This window comes from Pelmatolapia mariae, linkage group LG6 (genome assembly GCF_036321145.2).
Source record: "Pelmatolapia mariae isolate MD_Pm_ZW linkage group LG6, Pm_UMD_F_2, whole genome shotgun sequence".
Classification (NCBI taxonomy): Eukaryota; Metazoa; Chordata; class Actinopteri; order Cichliformes; family Cichlidae; genus Pelmatolapia; species Pelmatolapia mariae.
This window is the reverse complement of record NC_086232.1, coordinates 39,161,391-39,182,852: the sequence shown is the minus strand read 5'-3', so window position 1 is coordinate 39,182,852 and position 21,462 is coordinate 39,161,391. Positions and strand designations below refer to the sequence as shown.

At 38.9% G+C, this 21,462-nt stretch overlaps 3 protein-coding genes across 5 annotated transcripts in view; 2 read left to right on the top strand and 1 right to left on the bottom strand.

The window, feature by feature from the left end:
• Positions 1-3,644: 3,644 nt before the first annotated feature.
• LOC134628752 (perforin-1-like) lies at positions 3,645-6,420 on the bottom strand. Its single transcript, XM_063475507.1, has 2 exons — positions 5,885-6,420; positions 3,645-4,812 (listed from the first exon to the last, which is right to left on the bottom strand). Exons 1-2 carry the CDS (start codon positions 6,418-6,420, stop codon positions 3,645-3,647), a joined length of 1,704 nt encoding a protein of 567 aa, XP_063331577.1.
• Positions 6,421-16,755: 10,335 nt separating this feature from the next.
• On the top strand, positions 16,756-17,985 carry LOC134628751 (myeloid-associated differentiation marker-like). The gene has a single exon (XM_063475506.1). The coding sequence runs from the start codon at positions 17,018-17,020 to the stop codon at positions 17,891-17,893; it is 876 nt and encodes a 291-aa protein (XP_063331576.1). The 5' UTR covers positions 16,756-17,017; the 3' UTR covers positions 17,894-17,985.
• A 779-nt stretch (positions 17,986-18,764) lies between these two features.
• LOC134629514 (testis-expressed protein 2-like) overlaps positions 18,765-21,462 on the top strand; it is a 37,941-nt gene continuing 35,243 nt past the window's right edge. For all 3 annotated transcript variants that reach the window (XR_010094064.1, XM_063476900.1, XM_063476899.1), the window contains exons 1-2: positions 18,765-18,929; positions 19,426-19,517. The gene's annotated coding sequence lies outside the window, so the exon portion shown is untranslated. The remainder of the gene's footprint in view (positions 18,930-19,425; positions 19,518-21,462) is intronic.

The window sequence follows — 21,462 nt, the reverse complement described above, 5'->3', positions numbered from 1 at the left end:
CTCGTGTTTTGCATAGTTTTGTTACATTAACCATCTTATCTAGTTTCCACTGGTCATGCAGTGATTTCATGCACCTCCACTGGAGCATGACCAATATTTTCAGAGCCGCTACACTAAAGTATTAAACAAAGGGCAAAAAGAAAATCATATGGAACAAAGGACTTGGTGGTCTTACCTTGACAGTTGGCAGAAAGCTTTGGTCAGTACTTTCTATTATCTTATCTAGAGTGTAGTAAAGATGAAATAATGGAGTTTCAGTTGCACCACGCTTTTTTATACCTGATGATTTTAACACCCACAGTGATGTGTTTGACTTGTTCAAACCGGTTTCACAAGTGGGGAAACTGCTGGGGTTTTTTTGTTGGTTTTTTTGACTTGTTAATATGTTACAATAAGTGAATAAAAAATATACATACAGTCATGTGAGAAAGAAAATGTTCTCAGGCGTGTACAAAATCCTGTTGAGAAAATATGTACACCCCTTGTAAAACCACCTTCAGCAGCTCTAATTGTGTGGGGGCTTTGATTCTTTTTCGTTAACTATCTAGCCATCGTTTAACAGATTTAATATATGTTTTATTCCATATAGAAGCAAAAAAAACATTTTCAAAGCCATTCAGAATTACATTACTGCATGCATGTGACTGCATATTTATATAATTATTAGCTAGGGTTAGGTATGAAATCTGCAACAACAGTATGGCACATTTTAAACTCAAGTTCTTTAACAGTAATTAGCAGAAAAGCATTTAGCCAAAATATATAGACAGGAAATAGAGAAATGATATCCTACTACAAAGATAGATTATCAGACTTTGCAATATTTGATCTAAGTTTCATCTTTTAAAAATAATTATTAATCCGATCCTCACGTAAGTGTAAAGCTCAACCAAGGTTTCCTGTATAAAACTGTCCGCAGGTCCTCCCACCATCACCATTGCAGCTTCCCGAGTACTTTGCAGTTCTTTAAAGTAGGTCAGTGCCCCCAGCGGTGACGTCCACTCGCTATTAAATTAGATTTCCATCATATTTTTAAACTGTTATTTAACCCTTAGATGCACACGTGGGGTCAAAAATGACCCCACGGGTTGTTTTTCTTCAAAATCTTTAAAGTGCAAAGTTGTAATATATTCATATTCCAGGTATTCCTCATAAAACATGTTTGTAACATGAGGCCATTTGCATTTTTATTTATTTTTTCATTAATTTAAAAAAAATGCAGTTTTTGTATCACTACCCCACTCTTCAAAAATGACCCCAAGCAGTTCCTATGGAATCTTCTATGAAACTTTCATTCTTAGCAACTCTGACTGATCCACTTACACTTCTGATGGATCAAGAATTAATTTTTACACAGTAACATACATGATTTATAGTCAGGGCTGCACATAAGTGGTCCGCAGGTGTGCATTCGCTGTCAAAATAAAAGTATTCCCGGAAATTCAGAGAATACTCGCTTCTTTTGCGGTGGAGAAACACCAAAGTAATTGCTTACGGAGCTTGCTTCTTTGACATCTTTAAGAGTTCTGAACAAATGTCTCTCCTCCTCCAGAACATCTAATGTATGCAAACGAGCGTTCCAACTTCTTATCTGGTATGCGTCTTTTATTCCTCCGAAGAGGAAATGGATATTGAGTCTAACAGAATGAGCCCCTCTTACTGCTCTAGCCACAATATTCTGAATTAGTCGGCCAGGGCTTGCACCTGGGTTTAGTACTTTCTCCCCAGTAAATGGATGGAAGATGTTCAGCAAGTCATGACACATCTACCTACTTTTCTACTATATAAAATAACATATAATATTTAGATAACCAGAGATTAGTTTGCTGGATATTCCCAGATGTGTGTGTTATATATAGATAGATAGATGTTACTTATATTTTTTTTTTATTCCGAATTTCTGTTGATGTCACACTAAGTTGACCTTTTGACTACTAATGATTCGATGTGCAGTGAAAGTCGCATATTGTGAGGCCTTCTGTATCAAATGGGTTTAGCCTACACAGATAACAGTGTGGTGCAACTGAGTTGATGATGTATAAGTTACATTTTGCACTGAATGTTCTGACTGTATTCTGTGCAAAATGTAGATAAATTGTGTTGCTAAATGATTTTATGATGATTATTTACCTTTGTATAAAGCCATGCAGACTGCTGTTGTACTCTTTATTATTGTTTGGCCCCTTTACAAAGGCTAATTAAAAGCTCACAAACACAACAGGTTCACCTGTGAATGGATTTACTTCATATTTCCAAAATAAGTTTCAAACATTTGACCCACAGGCCAACTGCTGGCTTTGTAAAGTTGACAGTTTCAGAGAAGGAGGGCAACAATTTTTGCTTCTCAGTGTTTTGAAACCAGGAAGAATTATCTTGCAAGTCATTATAAGATCATCATGAGTCATAAGTGAATCTCATCATCAGCTTTACATCCTTCTTACTGACAAACACATTATTCAAAAACAGGAAGAACTCAAATATATTTATTTACTTTATAAAGTATGATTCATTAAATGTCAAAGTTTTCAGCAATAGTACTTCTTTACAGTTAAGGGGTTTTTTTTATCGTTTATCGTTTTTTGTTATAATTCAACAGTTTGATCCCACTTAAATTCAAACCGGGTTGTATGTGACCCATGAAGTAAAAGTCAAAGTGAACTTTATTGTCATCTCAGCCATGTAAATGTATGCAAAGAGATCAATTGTAAAGCTCCAGGTTCACACATAATGCAAATGGCAGGATACTGTGCTCTGACATAGAGAATAAGTACACACAGACAAAGATACAAAATATCAATACAAACTCTGTATGGTTAGTCTGCAGTAAACTCCAGCACAGAAAGTATGGAATGATGCTTGTATTGATCAGCCATGTCCTGAGTTTATGTACTGTACTCTGCAAGACACAAATGAAGTTCACAGTTCTAACATATGAGCAACATAGTTACAAAAAGTGTAATACAGAAGAAACAGCTTATCCTGAATATAAAATACAATGTCTGAAACTTGAATAGATATGAACATGACAGATGCAGTTTACATTCTAACCAGACAGCCCTGCACAGAAGCAGGAGCTGCCACAGCTTTGCCATCTGTATGGAACCATTTAAGAATGAGAAGATATGAAATGACATGGATAAAAATAACAAAAGTTAAGCATCCTCAACTTTTAACCAACTTTCACACATGCACTGCAGCTCTAAATGTTTTCAGGCATTACTCACTGGAGATGCACGTGTGAACAACTGTGCAACTCTAGAATGTTTTGAAAATGACAAAGCATTTTGTAGTATTACACTGACGGTGAACAGCAGGCTCTGATCGATAGAGCAGTATAGATCTATTATTCGACCTATGCTATACTAACTGATCTAGAAGTGGAGCCTTGAGTCTGCTGTCGTCACAGATTTTGTTTTTAACTACTTTAACACCCACAAAGGCGTGTGCTAGTTTTACTTCCTTCACACCTAAAACAAACTGGGCCAACTGTTCTTTGTCATGACTTCTTCATGCATTACACCCACTGAATAGATAAATGTAAACATTTTAGCTGCAATAAAAAGCAAAAACATAAGCAAACAGATATCCAGTACATAATCATCTCCCCCTGACTCATTTCCTAACAATGACATGTGGCTTTAAAGTCACTCATTGACTGGCTTCTCATACTTATTCCCAATCTTTCCAAGAAGAACCCCATTTCTGGTGTGGAAAACCTCAGCCAAAGACGGACTCATGGCCGAGGGGATATACTCCTGGCACTGGTTCCCACTAAGACTTGGTGCACACTCTACGATGTAGGAAAAGAAGAAGGTCCCATGATTCAGCATGCAGCTGTCGCTCACCTTCCCTGCTCGCAGATCAAATGAACACTCGCCTAACAGATCACTGTTCCAGTAAGTGTCCTCATCATACACAGCAAATGTAAGTTTGGTTTTCATGTTGATGGTGATGGTTCCAAACTCAAATGTTTCTCTCCATTTAGGGTTGTCATCATTACTTATAATATCAGTGCGCTTTTTCTGATCACCATATGTCACCTCCACTGAACCATCTGTTTGACTCCAGTCATCACCATACAGACCCTTTGCATAAAGTTTGAACACCTTTAAGGTTGCCAGACCTTTCCCAGCAGGACAGCAGTTTGACTTGACATTCTGGTTACTGTTGCAGACACAAGCACAAGGATCTCTTACGTTTGATCGGTGCCCAATCTTACAGCTTTCTGAACATTTCTTCAGCACTGCATTTTTCTTAATGTACTGCTCCACTTCTCGCTTCAGTCCCGCCCTGGCAGGATGATTTAATGGCAGTATGGTGTGTAGGGGTTTTAAGTTGTACTGGACCACATCAGGGATCGTTTTAAGAGAAATGAGCCAGTTTTTATAGACCGAGGGGTCAGATTGGCCTACAAAGAGGATATCACCTCCATCAATATCTCCACCAATGACCTCTGTGCGTCGCTCATTAAATGAACTGCTGAAAGTTTGATTAGACCCTAACTTCTTTTTCTTTCTCTGACAGTGTTCATACTCTGCTTTAATACTGGCAGAATTTGCAAAAGTAGCTGAAGCTTCAACTGACAAACAGTCACTAACATCAGTATCTGTTAGTCCATCCATTGTAGCCATGCAGGTCCTGACAGCAGTGGTTGCTTTAATTTCACCTCCAAGAGACACTTGTGTGATGTAATGTGTTCCATAAGTGTCAATCAGATTGTGATATAATGGTGCAGTTTCAGACGAATAAGGGGGAATATCCAAAGCCGACTTAAATTCCTGACTCAAAGGAGGACTTGTTGCCAGTCTGTAGCTGTGGAACAGAAAAGCATATCACAGAAAAGTGAATCACTTTAGATTTTGTTTCCTTTAAGTCAAATCATAATACTTTATTAATCCCAGAGGAAATGGCAGCAAACTATTAAGAAACAGTGTTGTCAAATATATGACTCACTAGCCAATCTGATCCAGTGGATGGCTTAGCAAAGTATACAGATTGGCATCATTTTTAGCTTTTCACAGTATATTGCACCAGGAAGCATTGTCTTAAAAATCATTATGATGCGTTTGCATATTGAGTTCATGTCAACTAGATGTTCATCATCCGTTTTACATCATATTACTGCCAAATACATTAACCATTGCCAGCCATATTGAGGAACAATAATTAATCCAAAGACAGAAACAGGGAAAACTCAAACTTAACGATGTGCTTCAATAACTGTAAACATTTTCTATATATAATAGGGCTTTTTTACACTTAAGTTTTTTTCTGTAATGGTTTACATACTTAAAATTAAAATAGGCTATTTGTGACACATAATTGAAAATCTGTTTGACACCACTGCCGTAAATTCAAATGAAATAAAAATTGCCATTATAAAAAAAATAAAATAAGGCAAATGTCTATGGAAGCGTGTTTCCCTCACTAAAAAAAAAAGTATCCATAACACGAAATTTAGAGTTATTTTTATCGAAATTTAGAATAAAAGTAGCTCGAAATTTTAACTTACTTTTTGAGTTAGCACTGCCAATCAGTAATCTACGTGAATGATGTCATTTCCTTGTTACCCAGAAGCTGAAGCCCTCAGCTACAAATGCTACAGCTAAGCTATCAGTATTACAGTCAGTCATGAATGCACAAATTGCTGATTATTTTCAGCGTGGCTTCACAAATTATGAAATCCTTGTGTTATTAGCTGAATCACATGGCGTTACTATCAGCAAACGTACTCTCGAAAGCGCCAATTTGTTGCGATCCGGTTTTGAGTGCGCATTCCACGTAGATTACTGATTGGCGGAGCTAACTCGAAATTTCGAGTTACATTTCTCAAAATTTCAAGTTCCAGAAACGGGCTTCCATAAATATCCACTGACATACTCACCCATAGAATTTACAGTTGATAGAATGGTGTAAGAAGGTGTAGTGATCTTGTTTTGACTTCTTCATGGCAAAGGTAGAATCTCTTGAGTGAGAACCTCCAAGGCCAACCCCAACCTTTGCTGTAGGATCTACCGGGACGTCAAGGCCAATTGTCCAGTTGTTGGATACAGATGATGTCGAGTCACTGACAAGAGTTTCAACAGAATCATAGACCACACTGGAGACCTTCAAACTGCACTTGGGCAGGGTTCTCCAGTCCACCACAGCAACGGGGACCTTCTGTTTCTCTCCATTCATGTAACGGTTACGGTACATCCTGCAGTTACCATTTCCAGTCTTCCATGTTTCAGTGTCAATCACATAGGCACCTTTTCTCTCCATCGTCACAATGTCAAAGCCTTCGCCACCCAAGTTGTAACCAGGGACAAAGTGAGCCTTTTCACACTCCTGTGGTGTACCAGTGAAGCTCACACTGGAAGGAAGGCACAGGGGACTCCATGCCCAACACAGGAGCAGGAGGTGCCACAGCTTTGCCATCTGAATGGAACAATGAGAAGAGATTAAATGATGATTAAACTTTAAATATTAAAAAAATGACAAATATAATAGACTATTTTTCAAATGTTCACTTCACCCCCAAATAATTTGTCATTTCTCAGTGGAGATGTATGTGAAACCAGAAATCACACAGTTAAACTTTTGTGTCTATGTAAGATAAATGCGGGTTACAGTTTGATTAATTTATAGCTCAGGAGTAGTCAACCTATATCCTGCCTCAGTACCTACCTCACTCTACCCTGGCAGCTCTTTAATTTAAGCCAAACAGTGGTAAAGTTGTGTTTACTGTGATTTTATATTGTACCTGTGCATACTAAAGTGAAGTACCAGTTCTTATTTAGCACAGTAAAGATACAAAAAGAGACGAAGAGAAATGTTAACAAAACAGGTCTAAAGTAGACCACTGCAAAACAATGTAATATAAAAGAAAAAAAGACAAAAATTGTTTGCTTTTCTTAATCTGGTGAGAAGTTGAGTACACTTTAAAAAAATTTAGACAGACTTTACTTTCCTAAAAATATTCCAGAAAACAAATGCTGCTAAGATATCTTTAAAAAATCTAATTTCTCCACGTTCAGTAAGTGTGGGTATGCAAACAACAATTTATAAATAAAAGGCTATTAAACTTGTTAACCCTGCATGTAATCATTCTTAAAGAAACAAAGGACTTGGTGGTCTTACTTTGACAGTTGACCGCAGGCTTTGGTTAGTACAGTCTATGATCTGATCTAGACTGTTGTACAGATGAAGACGTTGAGTTTTAATTGTGCCAAACTCTTGGTGCAGATTTTATACTGAACATGTATGCGCACCAGTTTTACTTCCTTCACACATATTTAATGTGTGTGGAAACTATTGCTCTTTACACATTATTGAAATAAAACAAAGGTTAAGTACACCCATTGTGAAATCCTCCTTACCAGCAATGTCTTGCAGTTATGCAGATATTGCAGCAGTCCACAGCATTTCAGTCCCCTGAGTTCTGAACTGGGCCTTGATTCTTTTCTTTTTTTCAGCCAAACTGTGCTTTGGATTATTGGCCTGCTGCAAGACCAAGTTTCGGTGGATTTAGGTGTCAGACAGATGATCTCACATTTGACCCTAGAAAACGGTATACAAAAAAGTTCATGGTCGATTCAGTGATTGCAAGACGCCCGAATCCTGTGGATGCAAAACAAGCACAAATCATCACCCAAACAAATTTGCTAGAACATCCACTCCTAGGAAGATTGTGACACTGTGTTATTATACACCTGAATGACCAGCCCAAACTGCCAAATCCTCTGCTTCTACACACGTGGCCAGACATGCTGATAATCAGTTAATCAAGTGCACTGGATTATCAGCACCTGGCCGTTACTTACCTTGCATTCCTATGGAAGTAGTAAGGGTGTCGTTTTTGACCGGCCTGCAGAGCCCCATGACAGCTTTGCTTTTGTCAGCAAAATTATATAATAATTTCTTACAAACTATTTTAAGAATTTTTTATATAAAATTTATTATATAGAATTACAAATTTTAGATAATAAAATCTTACTAAGGATAAAAGTTTATTTATTAAATGTGCAACAATAACAAGGCACAATCAAAACGCCACTTCTTCATCTGTACTAGAATCTAGGTCTAGTCAGTTTTGGGGCAACGATAATTAGCAGAAAAACTTTTAGCCAAAATATGAGAACTTTGTCACTCATCCAAGTGACTTCTTCAGTCTCAGCTGACTGCAGGTTTCCCCAACCTTTACATGTCTATAGATGAGAATACCCTTCAAAAGGTGTTTGAATTCACTGAGAAAAGCATGAAAAGTTTAAGACCAGGCAACAAAGGAAATTTGACTTACTTGCTGTTTGGTGGAAACCAAAGCAAAATACAGAGTGTGTCCTCAGAGGACGAAAGAGAGAAGTATGCCACACTGAGGATGGGGACAAGTGGGTGAAAAATTTGTCTGACAGACAATTCACACAAGCAGAGAAAAACATCCTTGCAAAAGTATTGAACTTTGCTGTGACACCAAGATAAATCCAGCTAGTGGAACTGATCACAGGCACAGAAACAGCAACAAAATTGCAGAAATGGAAGCAGAGCAACTGTGGACGAAAGCATCCAACATCAGCATGGAGGAGAGGTAGGCACTCACATCACTTAGTAATGACAATAACATTATCATCCTTCTGGCAGACAAGAGTAGGTGTACGGTTTTGGCAAACCAGAAAGGCTATCATGAGAAAATGTTATCACTGCTCAGTGACAAAAATATGAGCCCCTGAAACAAGACCCAGGAGGTGGTTACAGGAAGAAGGTGATAGCAGTTAGAAGAAGACAATACTATGGACCAGACCTCATACCACAGGCTATACCCAGGGGAAGCTACACCAAGTCTGTATGGTTTAGCGAAGATACATAAACAGGGTGTACCTTTAAGACCAATTGTCTTCGTGATCAACTCGGTCACCCAAGTTTCTGTCTTGGATCTTCAACCTGCTGGTAGGCAGCTCTAAACACCACAACCAGAACACCTTGGATTTTGCTGAGAAGGGAAGTGATATCATTATGGAGGCAGATGAAATATTGGTCTTGTATGATGTTACATGTCTGTTCACTTGTGTTCCAGTCACTGAAGCAGTGGAGGTAGTTTGTAAGAGATTACAGAATGACCCAAACCTCAGAAACAGGACCACTTTCAGCACCAACCAAGTGTGTTTTCTCTTGGAACTGTGTCCAAATCCCTCCAATGTCACATACAAGGGTCAGTACTACAGGCAGAAACATGGGTGTGCCATGGGTTCCTCAGTTTCACCTATTGTGGCCAACTTGTACGTGGAAGAAGTGGAAAAGAGGGCTTTGTTATCCTACCCTGGAGCACCATCAAGTCATTGGTTCAGGTATGTGGATGACACCTGGGTAAAAAATCTAATCTCAGGACGTACTGCAATTCACAGATAACATTAACTCGGTGGACTAACACATCAACTTCACTAGGAAGGATATGAAAAATTACATGTTAGCCTTCTTAGACTCTGAGATTTCTATCAGTAATGGGGGACATTTAAGAGTTGATGTGTACCGTAAACCAACATATACAGAACAGTATTTAAGGTTTGACTCTCATCATCCACTGGAGCACAAACTGAGTGTCATCAGGACGCTACAACACAGAGCGAACACCCTCCAGTCTATTGTGCAGTCTATTCACACCTATTCCAACATAACTCCACCCCACTGCACAAAGCAAGTTCCATAAAAACATGGATGAGCATGTTTGGTGTGGAAGAACTTGACGGGCCTACACAGAGTCTTGACCTCAATCTGATAGAACACCTTTGGGATGAAGTAAGCCAGGTCTTCTTGTACGACATCAGTCTGACCTCACAAATGCACTTCTTGAACAATGGCCACAAGAGCTGATGCTGTTATATTAGCAAAGGGTGGGTCAACACCATATTAAACCCTGTGGATTAAGATTGGGATGTCACTTAAGGTTATTTGTGTATGAAGAAAGACAAGTGAATACTACTGGGCACCGCCTAACTGTGCTTAATTTAATTCTCCCCAGACTTCAGGCCAAGGTGGGGGAATAGCAACTGTTTTTTTGGAATATATACGACTATAAGCAGCTTTCTCCCTCATTTTCCTCCAGTGTTCAATTGACCTTATTTGAGCAGGGCTGCTCTAACCCAGTGTTATGTGTTGTGATTTACTGTCCACCTAAATACAATAAGGACTTCTTAAATGACTTTTTAAAAAGTCTTAGCTTAATCTCACACAGTGGGTGGCTGGGCCTGCACACACATGTGGCATACAGTGAACCTTGTCTCATCCTATAGCCTGCTTGTTTTAAACTTGATGATTTTAGATGCAGTGTTTTCAGATCATAAGTCTGTGTTATTTGACATAGTTTTGTCGACGGGTTGTGTTAAGAACCACGCTCCTGAATATAACCAGATGTTTCATGAGTTGTCCCAGCTAATTTCCATCCTCCACACTGACAGTACACTGCTTATGCTGTCTCTTTACTAGACTGTATAAAGTTGGTATGCAGGTGGAATTCAGTCGATGGATCTAAGCATTATCAGCTATAGTTCATATGAATCTCTGCTACTCTTTCTGTACCTAACTCTGACCTTAAAACGACAGCCACTGTGCACCAGTTACACATTGTTCTTTACTTTAACCCCATCACAGTACAGCAGACTAACCTGTTTATCCTGCACTAAACTAAAACTGCAGGGTATGGTCTGTGATCAGTGGCTGTTGATCAATGAAGAAACTGACTTCACAGCCCATTGTTAGCCAGTGGTGCTAGTTTCAGTTGTTATGTAAAGGTACTGTTTATAAGGTTGGAGAAACCTGCAGTCACTTGAGACTGAAGAGGCACTTGGCACTTAGTGCTTTGGCGTTAGGCACTCTAACGTTTCTGTCACTGAAAACGCTTCGTCCAGATGGGCAAATTCAACTTTTTGGGGGATTTCCTTACCCGGATGATTAAGCATGCATCAAGACAGAATCAAGACCATTTGCCAGTGGCATAAAACGGCACATCCCTTTGATTAATTTCAAATGTGCATACCGCTGTGTCTCTGGGAGCGCGCAGGCATTTTCAGCTGGGAAGAGCAAGGCAGCAAGTAACTCACACACATACACACAGTCGCTGCTCATAAAAACCAACACGTGTTCTTAAAAAGTCTGTAATTCCGGTATAACGCTTGTAACAATTTTTGTGGTTTGAATTTTTCGCTGGAGATTTTTTCATTTACCTTATTTCTTACTGGCAGCAGGGCGCTGATCGAGAGCCCGTTTGTGTGTGCGTGGATTAAGTTTTGAATTAGGTCTGCGTCGTTGTTTTTAAACTGTAATGTTAAATATTCTTCTGTTTTAATGTATTTTACCGTAGGACTCCACTGAATGAGCAACCTAACAGCATTAAAATGGACTGATTATCTAACGCCTGAAGTGACGCGCGTATTTACACGTAAACTCTTTCGTCCGCGTTTTAGTAAATACTTTACACCGGTAAGGTCTAAACAGCGGTAAAGTAAACTGACTGTCCGTGAGGAGCACCGTTCCTGGGAATCACGTTACTGACGAACCTCTCCGAGTCTCCAACATAAAACGTCTGCGCATGCACCCTCTCTCGGCAAGCTATGAAACGTCTACCTACTTCTCTGCTATATTAATTAGGAATTGGGACATTTAAAAGACTAGGGCTCAGATATGCAGCTTAATTCTAGATCAGTCGAAAAGACTATACACACAAATGTAGCCTCTTTGCATGAGGTAACCCGTGTTCAGTTTCAGCCAGTATAGCGCTTTTGCATGACAGCAGAAAGTAAAGGTAGTCAGCTGGACTATTGAGCCAACTTGCCTCTCACTTTTTAAAAAAAGTTTTGTTTTTTTGTTGTGTGTGTGACGTTGTGTGTGCCAGTCAGTTGTGTGTGCTGTGGCTGTCACAGCCACATCACACCTTGATTAGTGAGGTTGCCTTGATTGTTACTCCCAGAGATTTATATGATGTTGATTGGACTAGAGAGTCTTATGCATGCTAAATAAATGTGCAATTTTTGATTCCTGTTGTAGCTGTTGCTTTTCACAGTTTCCGTAGAAACCATAATACAGGAACAACTTGTTTTTTTAAATATGAGTTAATTCATGCTTATTTTTGTCAGTGATCCAAGAGTCATCTGAGAGATGCTAGCATCAAACCAGGAGCCTGTGTGTTCTTGTCAGCTTCTCTAAACATTTGTCTTCATCTCGCCCAGGTTGCCCATTTATTATTTTATTATTCCTAGCTACCCTTGTTTTTTTCTTTTTTCAAACCTGTCTTGCTCAGAAGCAAGCAGAATAATGGTCCGAATGCTTTGTTGTGCCAAACACATTTGCTTTCCCAAGAGGAGCACTGCAGACTCTCTGTAGGTTCCTCTTGTTGATGTTTTTGTTTCATTCATTTATTTCATTTTATAATTCATAATATTGCTGGAGTGGAGGAATGGAAGAAGAAAAGGACCAGGAAAAAAGAGAGAAAAGAATATGTGTGTGTGTGTGTGGGGGGGGGGGGGGGGGGGGGGGGGGAGTCAAGGATGAAGCAAACAGATATGCTAGGACTCCAACTGCTGCATCTGTAACAAAGCACACTCAAACGATAGGCAGCACCTAAAGGCCGAAACAAAGAGAGGAGACCGAGGAGAGTCAAGAAAGCTGAATATCTGAGGCCACACTTCCTAATGACAACCGTGTGTCCATCCCAGCCAACCCCCGCCAGAGAACGGCCACCTCAGCACGAGCTGAGGATGGGGTCCCGGACCCCGAGAATCGCCCAACACCCAGCAGAGCCCCCACCACACAATGAAGAAGCCCAAGCCACCCCTGGCCACATCCCCCAAGGAAACAGCTCACCAATCACACCTAAACACTCAGTCAGATACCCCGGAGCCACCAAGTACCCAACAAAGGCCTAAAATACCCATAGGTGACCAGGTACAGTGGCCAAAGTGTGAAGCTGGAGACCGCAGTTTGTTTTCTGTTTCACCCACTGTTTAGTTTCATTTTTAATCACTGCTTGGTTAGAATTAGGCTCAAAAAACTATTTGGTTAGACTACAGAGAAGATCACGATTTGAGTTAGGGCATCTTATATATTCTAACAGTAACACACATTTCAGGGTCTTACACTGTACACAACCAACCAGTAGTATTCAACCAACACAGACTGTGTTATTCTCATACCACATAAACCAAGTACTTACACCATTTTCCTTTATTCAAATGCAGCTTATCTCTCTTTAGTTTATCTCGTTTTCAACACTTCTGATGTGATCTGACTAATTTAGCTGAATAAGGAAACCTGGAAGCTTGCATTAGATTTATATCAATTATAGCGCATATTTGTCTTATAAATGTGTCTCACCAATAACCACCATTTTAGTTATAACAGTTTTTTATTGAACATTAAGAATTCAAGATTAAGTTCTTCTGGAGTAAAACCACTGAAACCAACTTGACATTTCTAATGCAGTTCCTGGTAAGAAGTCAGTAAATATTAACATGATTCCAGCTAAAAGCTTATTCAGAGTTAAATCCACCTTTAGCAAAAAAGAAAACTCATGCTCTTTAATGATCTTGTCATGGAGAAGAGGAATTCAATCAAGAGATATTACCATTGTCCTTGTGAGATTATTGATTTCTTGGCACACTGCAGTATGTGTATATTTTTGCCATGAATTGTACCGAAAATTTCCATCCAGTTAACAATAAAAGTGAATATGAAGTCTGCTTTTATGGTTTGTTTTGTGTTTTTCGTTTGAACACTGTCTGTTATACACTATCACCTACATCCATCAGACTAGATTTTAATAAAGTGTATCATGAAAAAAAGTTCATGTCTCTTATTGGTTTAATAGTATGATGAAGTTCAAATTGTCTAAACTATGATTGAGGGTAAGAGTGAGCATGTGCGTGTCTGTGGGGTGGGTAGGTGGGGGTGTTTACACTGTCAATACAAGGTGTTGGAAAACATTTCACAGAATTATTAGGCATTCAGTGTTAAAATTACACCGTGTTAAGAGTGTGAACTATGCTTTGTTGTTGCTGCAACTTTTCTGACTAAACAGTACAGTACAGTTTATTAAAAAAAATATAAAGACTGATCTGACACGTGATCAAACATACTGCAAAGTTCGCAATATGTAAAAGTTTTTAGTATGTTAATGTCGACTTATTTTCAGGATTTTAACGGAATAAAAGCACACAATACTATTTATTCAAAAAAGAATGGTACTCAAACGTCACAACACTGCATCTTATTGGTATGCTTTGCAGTGAATTGTTAGCCAAATGCCCAATACGCCTGAACACATACAGGGTAGATGCATTTAGTTTGAGACCTACAGAATGTACTTTTTTCATAACTGATTACTTGTGTCTCCCAGAGTTTTTACAAGTAGAATGGAAGCAGTTTGGTTGTCAGAAAAAGCTCTACTTGTCAGAGTTTAAAATTTCCTTTTAGCTAAAGTTGGAGCTTAAACTGTCGCTTACTTATGCTACTATAGGCTCAGGCTGCTAGAATATCTCTCATGATTCACCAAGCATCAAAGAACCTCTCAGTAATAAAATAATTAGCTGTACAACCACTTACAGCCATCAAGGCTCAAAACTAAACGCAACCATGAAATCATAAAAACAAAAAGCATCAAAATTTGAGGAAAAAAAATCACCAGGAAATGGTACGAGCCATCGGTGATTGACTACTCAATACTGTACTAAGTACGTGGTAAAAACATATGTAGTCAAATGTACGTTAAGCCTTTTTTTATTGTCGTACTATTTGTAATTTTCAGGTTATCATCACAATGTGGATCAGAGGGTAAAGGTTTTATTTAAACTCAGTAGGCTACATGGCATGTGAAGGCATTTCAGAGAATCATGCTAATAACATTCAGAGTAAAAACGACTCTCACAGTCATCTCAAGAGAGACAGAGTACTTCCTGTGATGTGGTGGAACCGTGCACTGTCAGTGCTGCAGGTTTGCAGATGCATCCCTAAAATAGTATAACAGCATATAAAGACTGGTATGGTTTGTAAGTCAGTTACTGCAACAAAAATGCATTAGCTGACAGATTTAAGCAGAATAAAAACGGCACAGTTCTTCTCTTTGTTGCCATATACCTACTTGGTAACAGCAAAGCTGTTACAACACATGAACCAAAATGTCACACTGTTGGTTTTTTTGTTCTGTTGGGCTTATCTGATGCTTTTCACACTAGACTCATGTGGCTCAACCATTTTTAAAACAAGCAAGCTTAATGTTTCCAGTCTTCTTTGTAAGTTTTCATTCACATATTAATATTAATAAATGATCTTACACTATGAATCAAGCATCATTGAGGATAGCACAATGACCAGGAGTTTACAGAAAGGGGAATTCAGTATATAAAAGATGACATGACAAAAGGGTTTCAGATGAAAACCTGCCACATTTCCCCAAGTAAATTGTAAGAACTTGAACTGTTTTTAATTTTCCCTGTCTTAAAACCATCTATTAAATTCTTGTAATTGAATGGAAAACTACTAAGGTATAAACTAGCGTATATGTGCAATTACTCAGAATTTTAAGGTGGATTTTCTTTGTTCATATTATAAACAAGTTCACCCTCTGCTGCTGCTTATCCATAACTACAGATAGCCTTCCATCATTACTGAAATTCTGTGGTAAGTTTAAAAAGTTGCATTTCATTTTGTTACCACATGAGGGCACTATAAGGAATCAGAAATGTAAGCCATTCATCATGTGGCTTTTTACAGTAACATCTTTGCAAAAAGAGATTTTTAAAAAAGGAACTTCTGAAACTTATCTTTGAAACTGAGACAAGCCTTGGTCTTAGATCTGGGTTATTGTTAAGCTATATACAGATGTGTTCAAAACCCTGATACACGCATCACAGCCATTACCTCAGCTGCTTATCAGATGTGTCTTTAGCTTTCTGTCAAAGTTTTTGCTCTTGAGACTGCGGTAACTGGGGAAATGGCGTATACAGCATCTATATATAACACAAACAGGACATGTGGCAAAACACAGAGGCAAAGTGATTGGTTATTTCCACAGAGATTATCTTGTGCTTGTATAAATACATGTACACACGGGAACACTTTTATATCTTCCCTGTGAAAACATGCATGCAGATAATTATGCACGCACACAGTGATTCTACATTGTAAATCTATTTACAGTGTATGCAAGACAAAGTCACACCCATGGATGCAATCAAGCAGTAAAATGTTTACAGCTTTCTTCTAGCTCTCAACACAACTTATTTCCAAATGTTACAAAAAAGTGAGGGGTGGGGGTGGTAGTGGCAGGGGGGTAACAGATGCTCTTTACAATATCAGCCTATTCTCCCCTGAGAGTACAGCAGGGCACACCCACAAACAGATCCACCAAGCAACTCTTAAATGATCTACAGCACTCCACAGATCAATGAATATTGTCCTAAAACAAATGCACGACATACATCTTCAAACAATAAAAAAAAAAAAAAAACCCAAGAACAGTTTCCCGCTCTATCTTATTACTGCTACTTCAGAAAAAAAAAAGGAACAACGCTTCATGAGAACTGAAGGTAGGAGGAAGATTGCTCTGTTTGCATTTGCTTTTTATTGTGGCCATTTGCACCTACCTCCACTGAGACTGAAAGTGCACGGCTGCAACCTCAAAAAGGAAGTAGGCGAGGTCTATTTTGACACCAACCATGCTTCAAAATATATTCCAAGAGGTGCTGTTTTGAAGTTTCATTTTACACATATTTAGGTGCTGGAGAACGGAAGGAAGACAGTGAAATAATTTCATGATTTAATAGGTTTTTTTGTATTATTATGATCTTGTTGAGTTAACTGCTTCCATGGACACTACTGGACTATTCTTCAAAACCCTGATTAAACGGATATTTGTGGATTTATACAAGCTGGCTGAACTTTTGAACTACAAGATATAAAAAAAATAAACCTTGAGGAACTGAGACTGAGGTATTGTTCAAGACGCCTAAATATACTGCTGGATGCTAGATCGCTCAGAGTGCACGGTGTGACAATGCCTGTGATTGTACTAGAGGCCAGAGACTTCACCAGTCCCCTTTTCCTGGTGCGCACATTGGAAGTCCTAACAACCTGCACAGCATTCAGCCTTGTGGCCTCTGTGGAACATAATAACACAATTTGGAACAGAACCTTTAGGATCTTCTGTATGTTCATCTGGTGCTTCTTCTTCACCTTTACCCTGCTCATCCACATCCTGAGCATCATCCAGTTTCACAGTCTTATCCGAGTATCCTGGAAGAACCTAACTATGACGGTGGCAGTGTTGGGGGCACTGATGACTTTCAGTACATCTGTGATTTTCCCTTGGATGGTGATGGATCATAACGGGGAACTACCACGTCCTGTGGCGGCTGCAGTGGCCTCAGGTCTCACCTTCCTGGCCTACACCTCAGAGTCAATTGTGCTCCGCACCCAAGCGCACGAGCAAAGAGGCTACATGAGCACCATGCCGGGTCTCCTCAAGATCATCCAGCTATGGGGGGGCTGTATGATCATACCTCCGGTTGTGGAGATGGTCCATGAACTCCGTAATGGAGTAGAATGGCAGCTTTCGGTCTCTGGTGTGTCATATGGTGTCTGCATCCTCATGTCTCTAATTACACTGGTGGTTATACTAGGTGACTTTGCTGGGCGATGTCTTCTGCCTTTTGACAGATTTTTGGCTGGCTTCTCCCTAATTGGAGTACTGCTCTACATGTTGGCCACAGTGATTTGTTTTACCAAGATACTGCAGCTGAATGAAAACAAAAACGCCATAACACAACAGCTGGTTATTATGGAAACCGTTATATCCAGTATTACACTATTAGCTTACACAGTGGATCTCGCTTTCTCCATCAAACTGTTGTGTGACAGGGGTCGTATGTGAAGGTCCTCATATATTGTGTGAAAAGTGTTCTGAAGGGTGTAATATGGGAAAAATAACATGTTGAATGTATGATAATTATAATTAACTTCCTAAACAGTTACTCATGATGCTTAACAAATCAAACTGTAAATTAGTTATTCAGAATAAAGAATCTAAAAAAGAAGATTAACCCAAAGGCATTCAGACTAATAATAAAATTGTTTCCAATGTAACTGATACATGAAAGACTAATTATTTTCTTTTTATTACATACCTTAACACAACCTGGAGTACCATCAGTTTAATGGGGCCAGTTGCCAGTTGCTAACACTAGATGGCAACACGACATTAGCAGAGTAACACTATTTAAATCACAGGAGGGAACTTTTAACTGTACATTACACTGAATGCTTATTTTCAGCAGGTGTCAGCTGCGCCTTTTTGTGAAGATAAAAACTGCTGTAAATCACATCCTTCTTTAATGCATTTAGCTCTTAAATACTAATTAGATGTGACTGTTATTCACACACTTAGATTTGTTTTTAACTGATTAGCTTGCACACAGGACTCCCGTGGGCAAAATAAAAGATGAGTTTGCTTTCTTTTTCTTTTATGATAATCTACAAAAGGAGTTTATTTCAATTTTGCAAATTTTGTGTCCTCCAAGATAAGCCAGAAAAAAACTATACACTAGTGTTCCCGACTTATTTACATTTTACACTGTTTACCTTACACATCTGCCTCACCAGCTCAGGCCTGCAAAGCAGCTCTATCAAAACATCGATTGGCTATCCCAAACCGCATTGCAATGGAGTTATCCGGCTGCTCGGTTTCGATTACTCTGGCCTCCCGTGACTCCAGCGTTTTTTTCCATTCTTCTTTAAGGAACTAAGTGCAGTTTAGTCGTTGTCAACAGGGTGAGGGAGAAGACGGGTCGAAATAAGTTGGTACGTGGAACTGAATACACACACATTACTGTGCGTGAATCTTTGGAGCCCGTTTGGAAGTTTTGCTTTTTTCGTGTGTATCCAGGCGAACATGAAGGCTCCCACAAACGGTAAGCTATCATTACGAAACAAATTTTTCCAGTTTGGTTAAATAAGCTCGTCTAAAAACAGACTTGGGAACAAATTCGGGATTCAGTTTTAAACAGGAAAACTCTCCTTTTCCGTCCACTCATTGTTTATGGTTTGATATTAAGTCATGTTTGGGCTAATGGCAGTGAAAATAAGTGTTAGTTAATGCTGTCGTGTGCTAGTTGTCTTACTTGCATCACAAGACAGTCTGGTTTCACTGGTCCGTGTAAGGTCATAATTAATATTATGACCACGTTAGTACCCATATTAGTCCATATAACACCTCCCAGTATCATCCTCATGCTAACTCCTACTGTCAAACCCTATATTTTGCCATATGGTTATATTCCATCCACAAATGGCTACCAGCTAAAAGCTGAGCTACGAGGAACACACTCCCTTTATATTTTAGGTCTCTGTGTTTATATTTTTTACAGCCATAATTATCTTTGGCCCTTTAATTCTTGTGTTTCTCAGAAGCCCCATGAGCACCATGGACATGTGATACTTGACTCTGCTCTAGGCAGATGCAAGTCCCAGGCTGGATTGAATGGCACTGAGGATACAAGGTAAGCACTTAGCCAGTAAATTTGGACTCATTATTGATCGGTTTCCTGAGCTACAAATGACCTCAGTGGGGCCAAAGTCTAGATGGAAAGAGGAAAGCTTAAGAGAGAGTGCGTGTGGAGGATAGGAAGGACAAACATAGCTCTGAGTGGTGAAGAACTGAGTAGTATTACAGAACAACTGGCATTCACAGAATAGGGATCAAATAAAACCTCTGAGTTAGAAGCAGGCCTCAGGTATTGGTGACCTGAAGGAAAATGGGTAACGTGTGTTTGTCTTACCACATAGGGTTAAAGTGCCGGGATTCCCAGCTTTGTCATTCACAAAACTGAACATGTTGTCACAAAACCAGATGATTGGTAGCACCGTGGTCCTTAAAAGCCTTGTGCAAGCATGGAGTCTTATATTCGAACATACAAATAAAAGAGATGAGCCCAAGGCTCCATTCTGAAGCTCTGACTTTAAATTTACATTTCAGCAAATGCTTTTAAACGCAGATAGTTAAAGTTGAGTTTTACCATTTTTCTTGGGTTTTATTTTGTTTGGTTTGATTTATTTATTTATTTATTTTTGTTTTGCACATACTGACTTAAGGTTATATTTAAAAATAATTTCTTAGACCTGCAGTGCATGTTTTCTTCTCGTTTAACTGGTTTACTCGTCACTATAGACACTATATAAAAACGTATGTAGCTCATCGTCATGTCACTCCTTGGTTAGCCTCAAGCTGACCATTTTCTTGCCTTGATTTTAGCGTTTTGACAAGGCGAGGTGGATCAGGTTCAGAAACTGAGTGATACCACAGTAACTTCCCAGTCACATGGTAAAGTAGACAAAAAGACTGTAAACTTCTGTTCAAATTAACTACTTTATGCAACCTGAAGAGTGCAAAAATGCATTGGCTTCACCTTTTAGACAAGAAACTTACTTCCATCTTTTGTATGTAAGTCTATGCTCCTCTCAGTGGTCTCTATAGGTTATATGAGAACAATACTACTTTTGTCAAGTAGCCATTGCTCATACTAAAAGAAACACTAGTGCTGCATAGTGTTATAAGGAATAAGATTTCACTTGTTGTCATCCAAACGTCTTCATGGAGCTTATTGTTTTGGTGCTCAAGAAGCTTCAAGTCATGTAGTCATTATTTTTAGATGACTGAAGCTGCTGCTTCGTGAAATGACATTCAAAGCAATACCCACAGGCTGTGGTAAAAGCCCGCACACCAGAACATGTTTCTTTTTCCTTTAAACACATGTTCAGTTTCAGGTCTAATGCAAGTAATCCAATAATGCTATCTTCTGTAGGCTTCCACTTCTTTAAACTTGCATTGTTCTCTTTTGCAGGTTGTTCCTTAACTGCCACATTGTCTCATAGTAGATCTTAAATAAAGCGTAGCAGTTAGCTGTGTTGGTGAGCCAGTTATTCACGGTAATTCACAGAGGAATTTGACTTTAAGATTTGCATGAGGCTGTTCTAAAAGAGCTTGAGTAATGCAGCCAGACTCCTGCTGACTTCAGTTAAGCCTGCTTCAAGGTGGCAAAAAAAGTGAACGTTAAGGTCTCTCTTCCTGGTCGGGTATTTAGGCATTTATGCAAATCAGTTAACTCTGTAGTCGTAATGTTTATGTTGATTTTTGTGTCTGGATAAGAAAGTGAACCCATTCTAGATGTAGCTAAAGAATAAGATAGTAGATGTAAAACATTTTGGTTTTAACACGTGAAAAGTTTGGTCTGATGTAGGCTGTCATTCTCAGAAATGTTTTTTATTGTATTTGTTTCTGGTAAGGATATATGTAACGGATATGGTTGTGTCTGAATCAGAGTTAATATAGGTTGTTTTTTTTTGATTAAATTAATTTCAGCTAATTTTCAAAATTGGTTTTTTTATTAGAAAATTTTATGTAATTGAAGCTTTATTATTTTATTGGTAGTTGGTATGGGATGTACT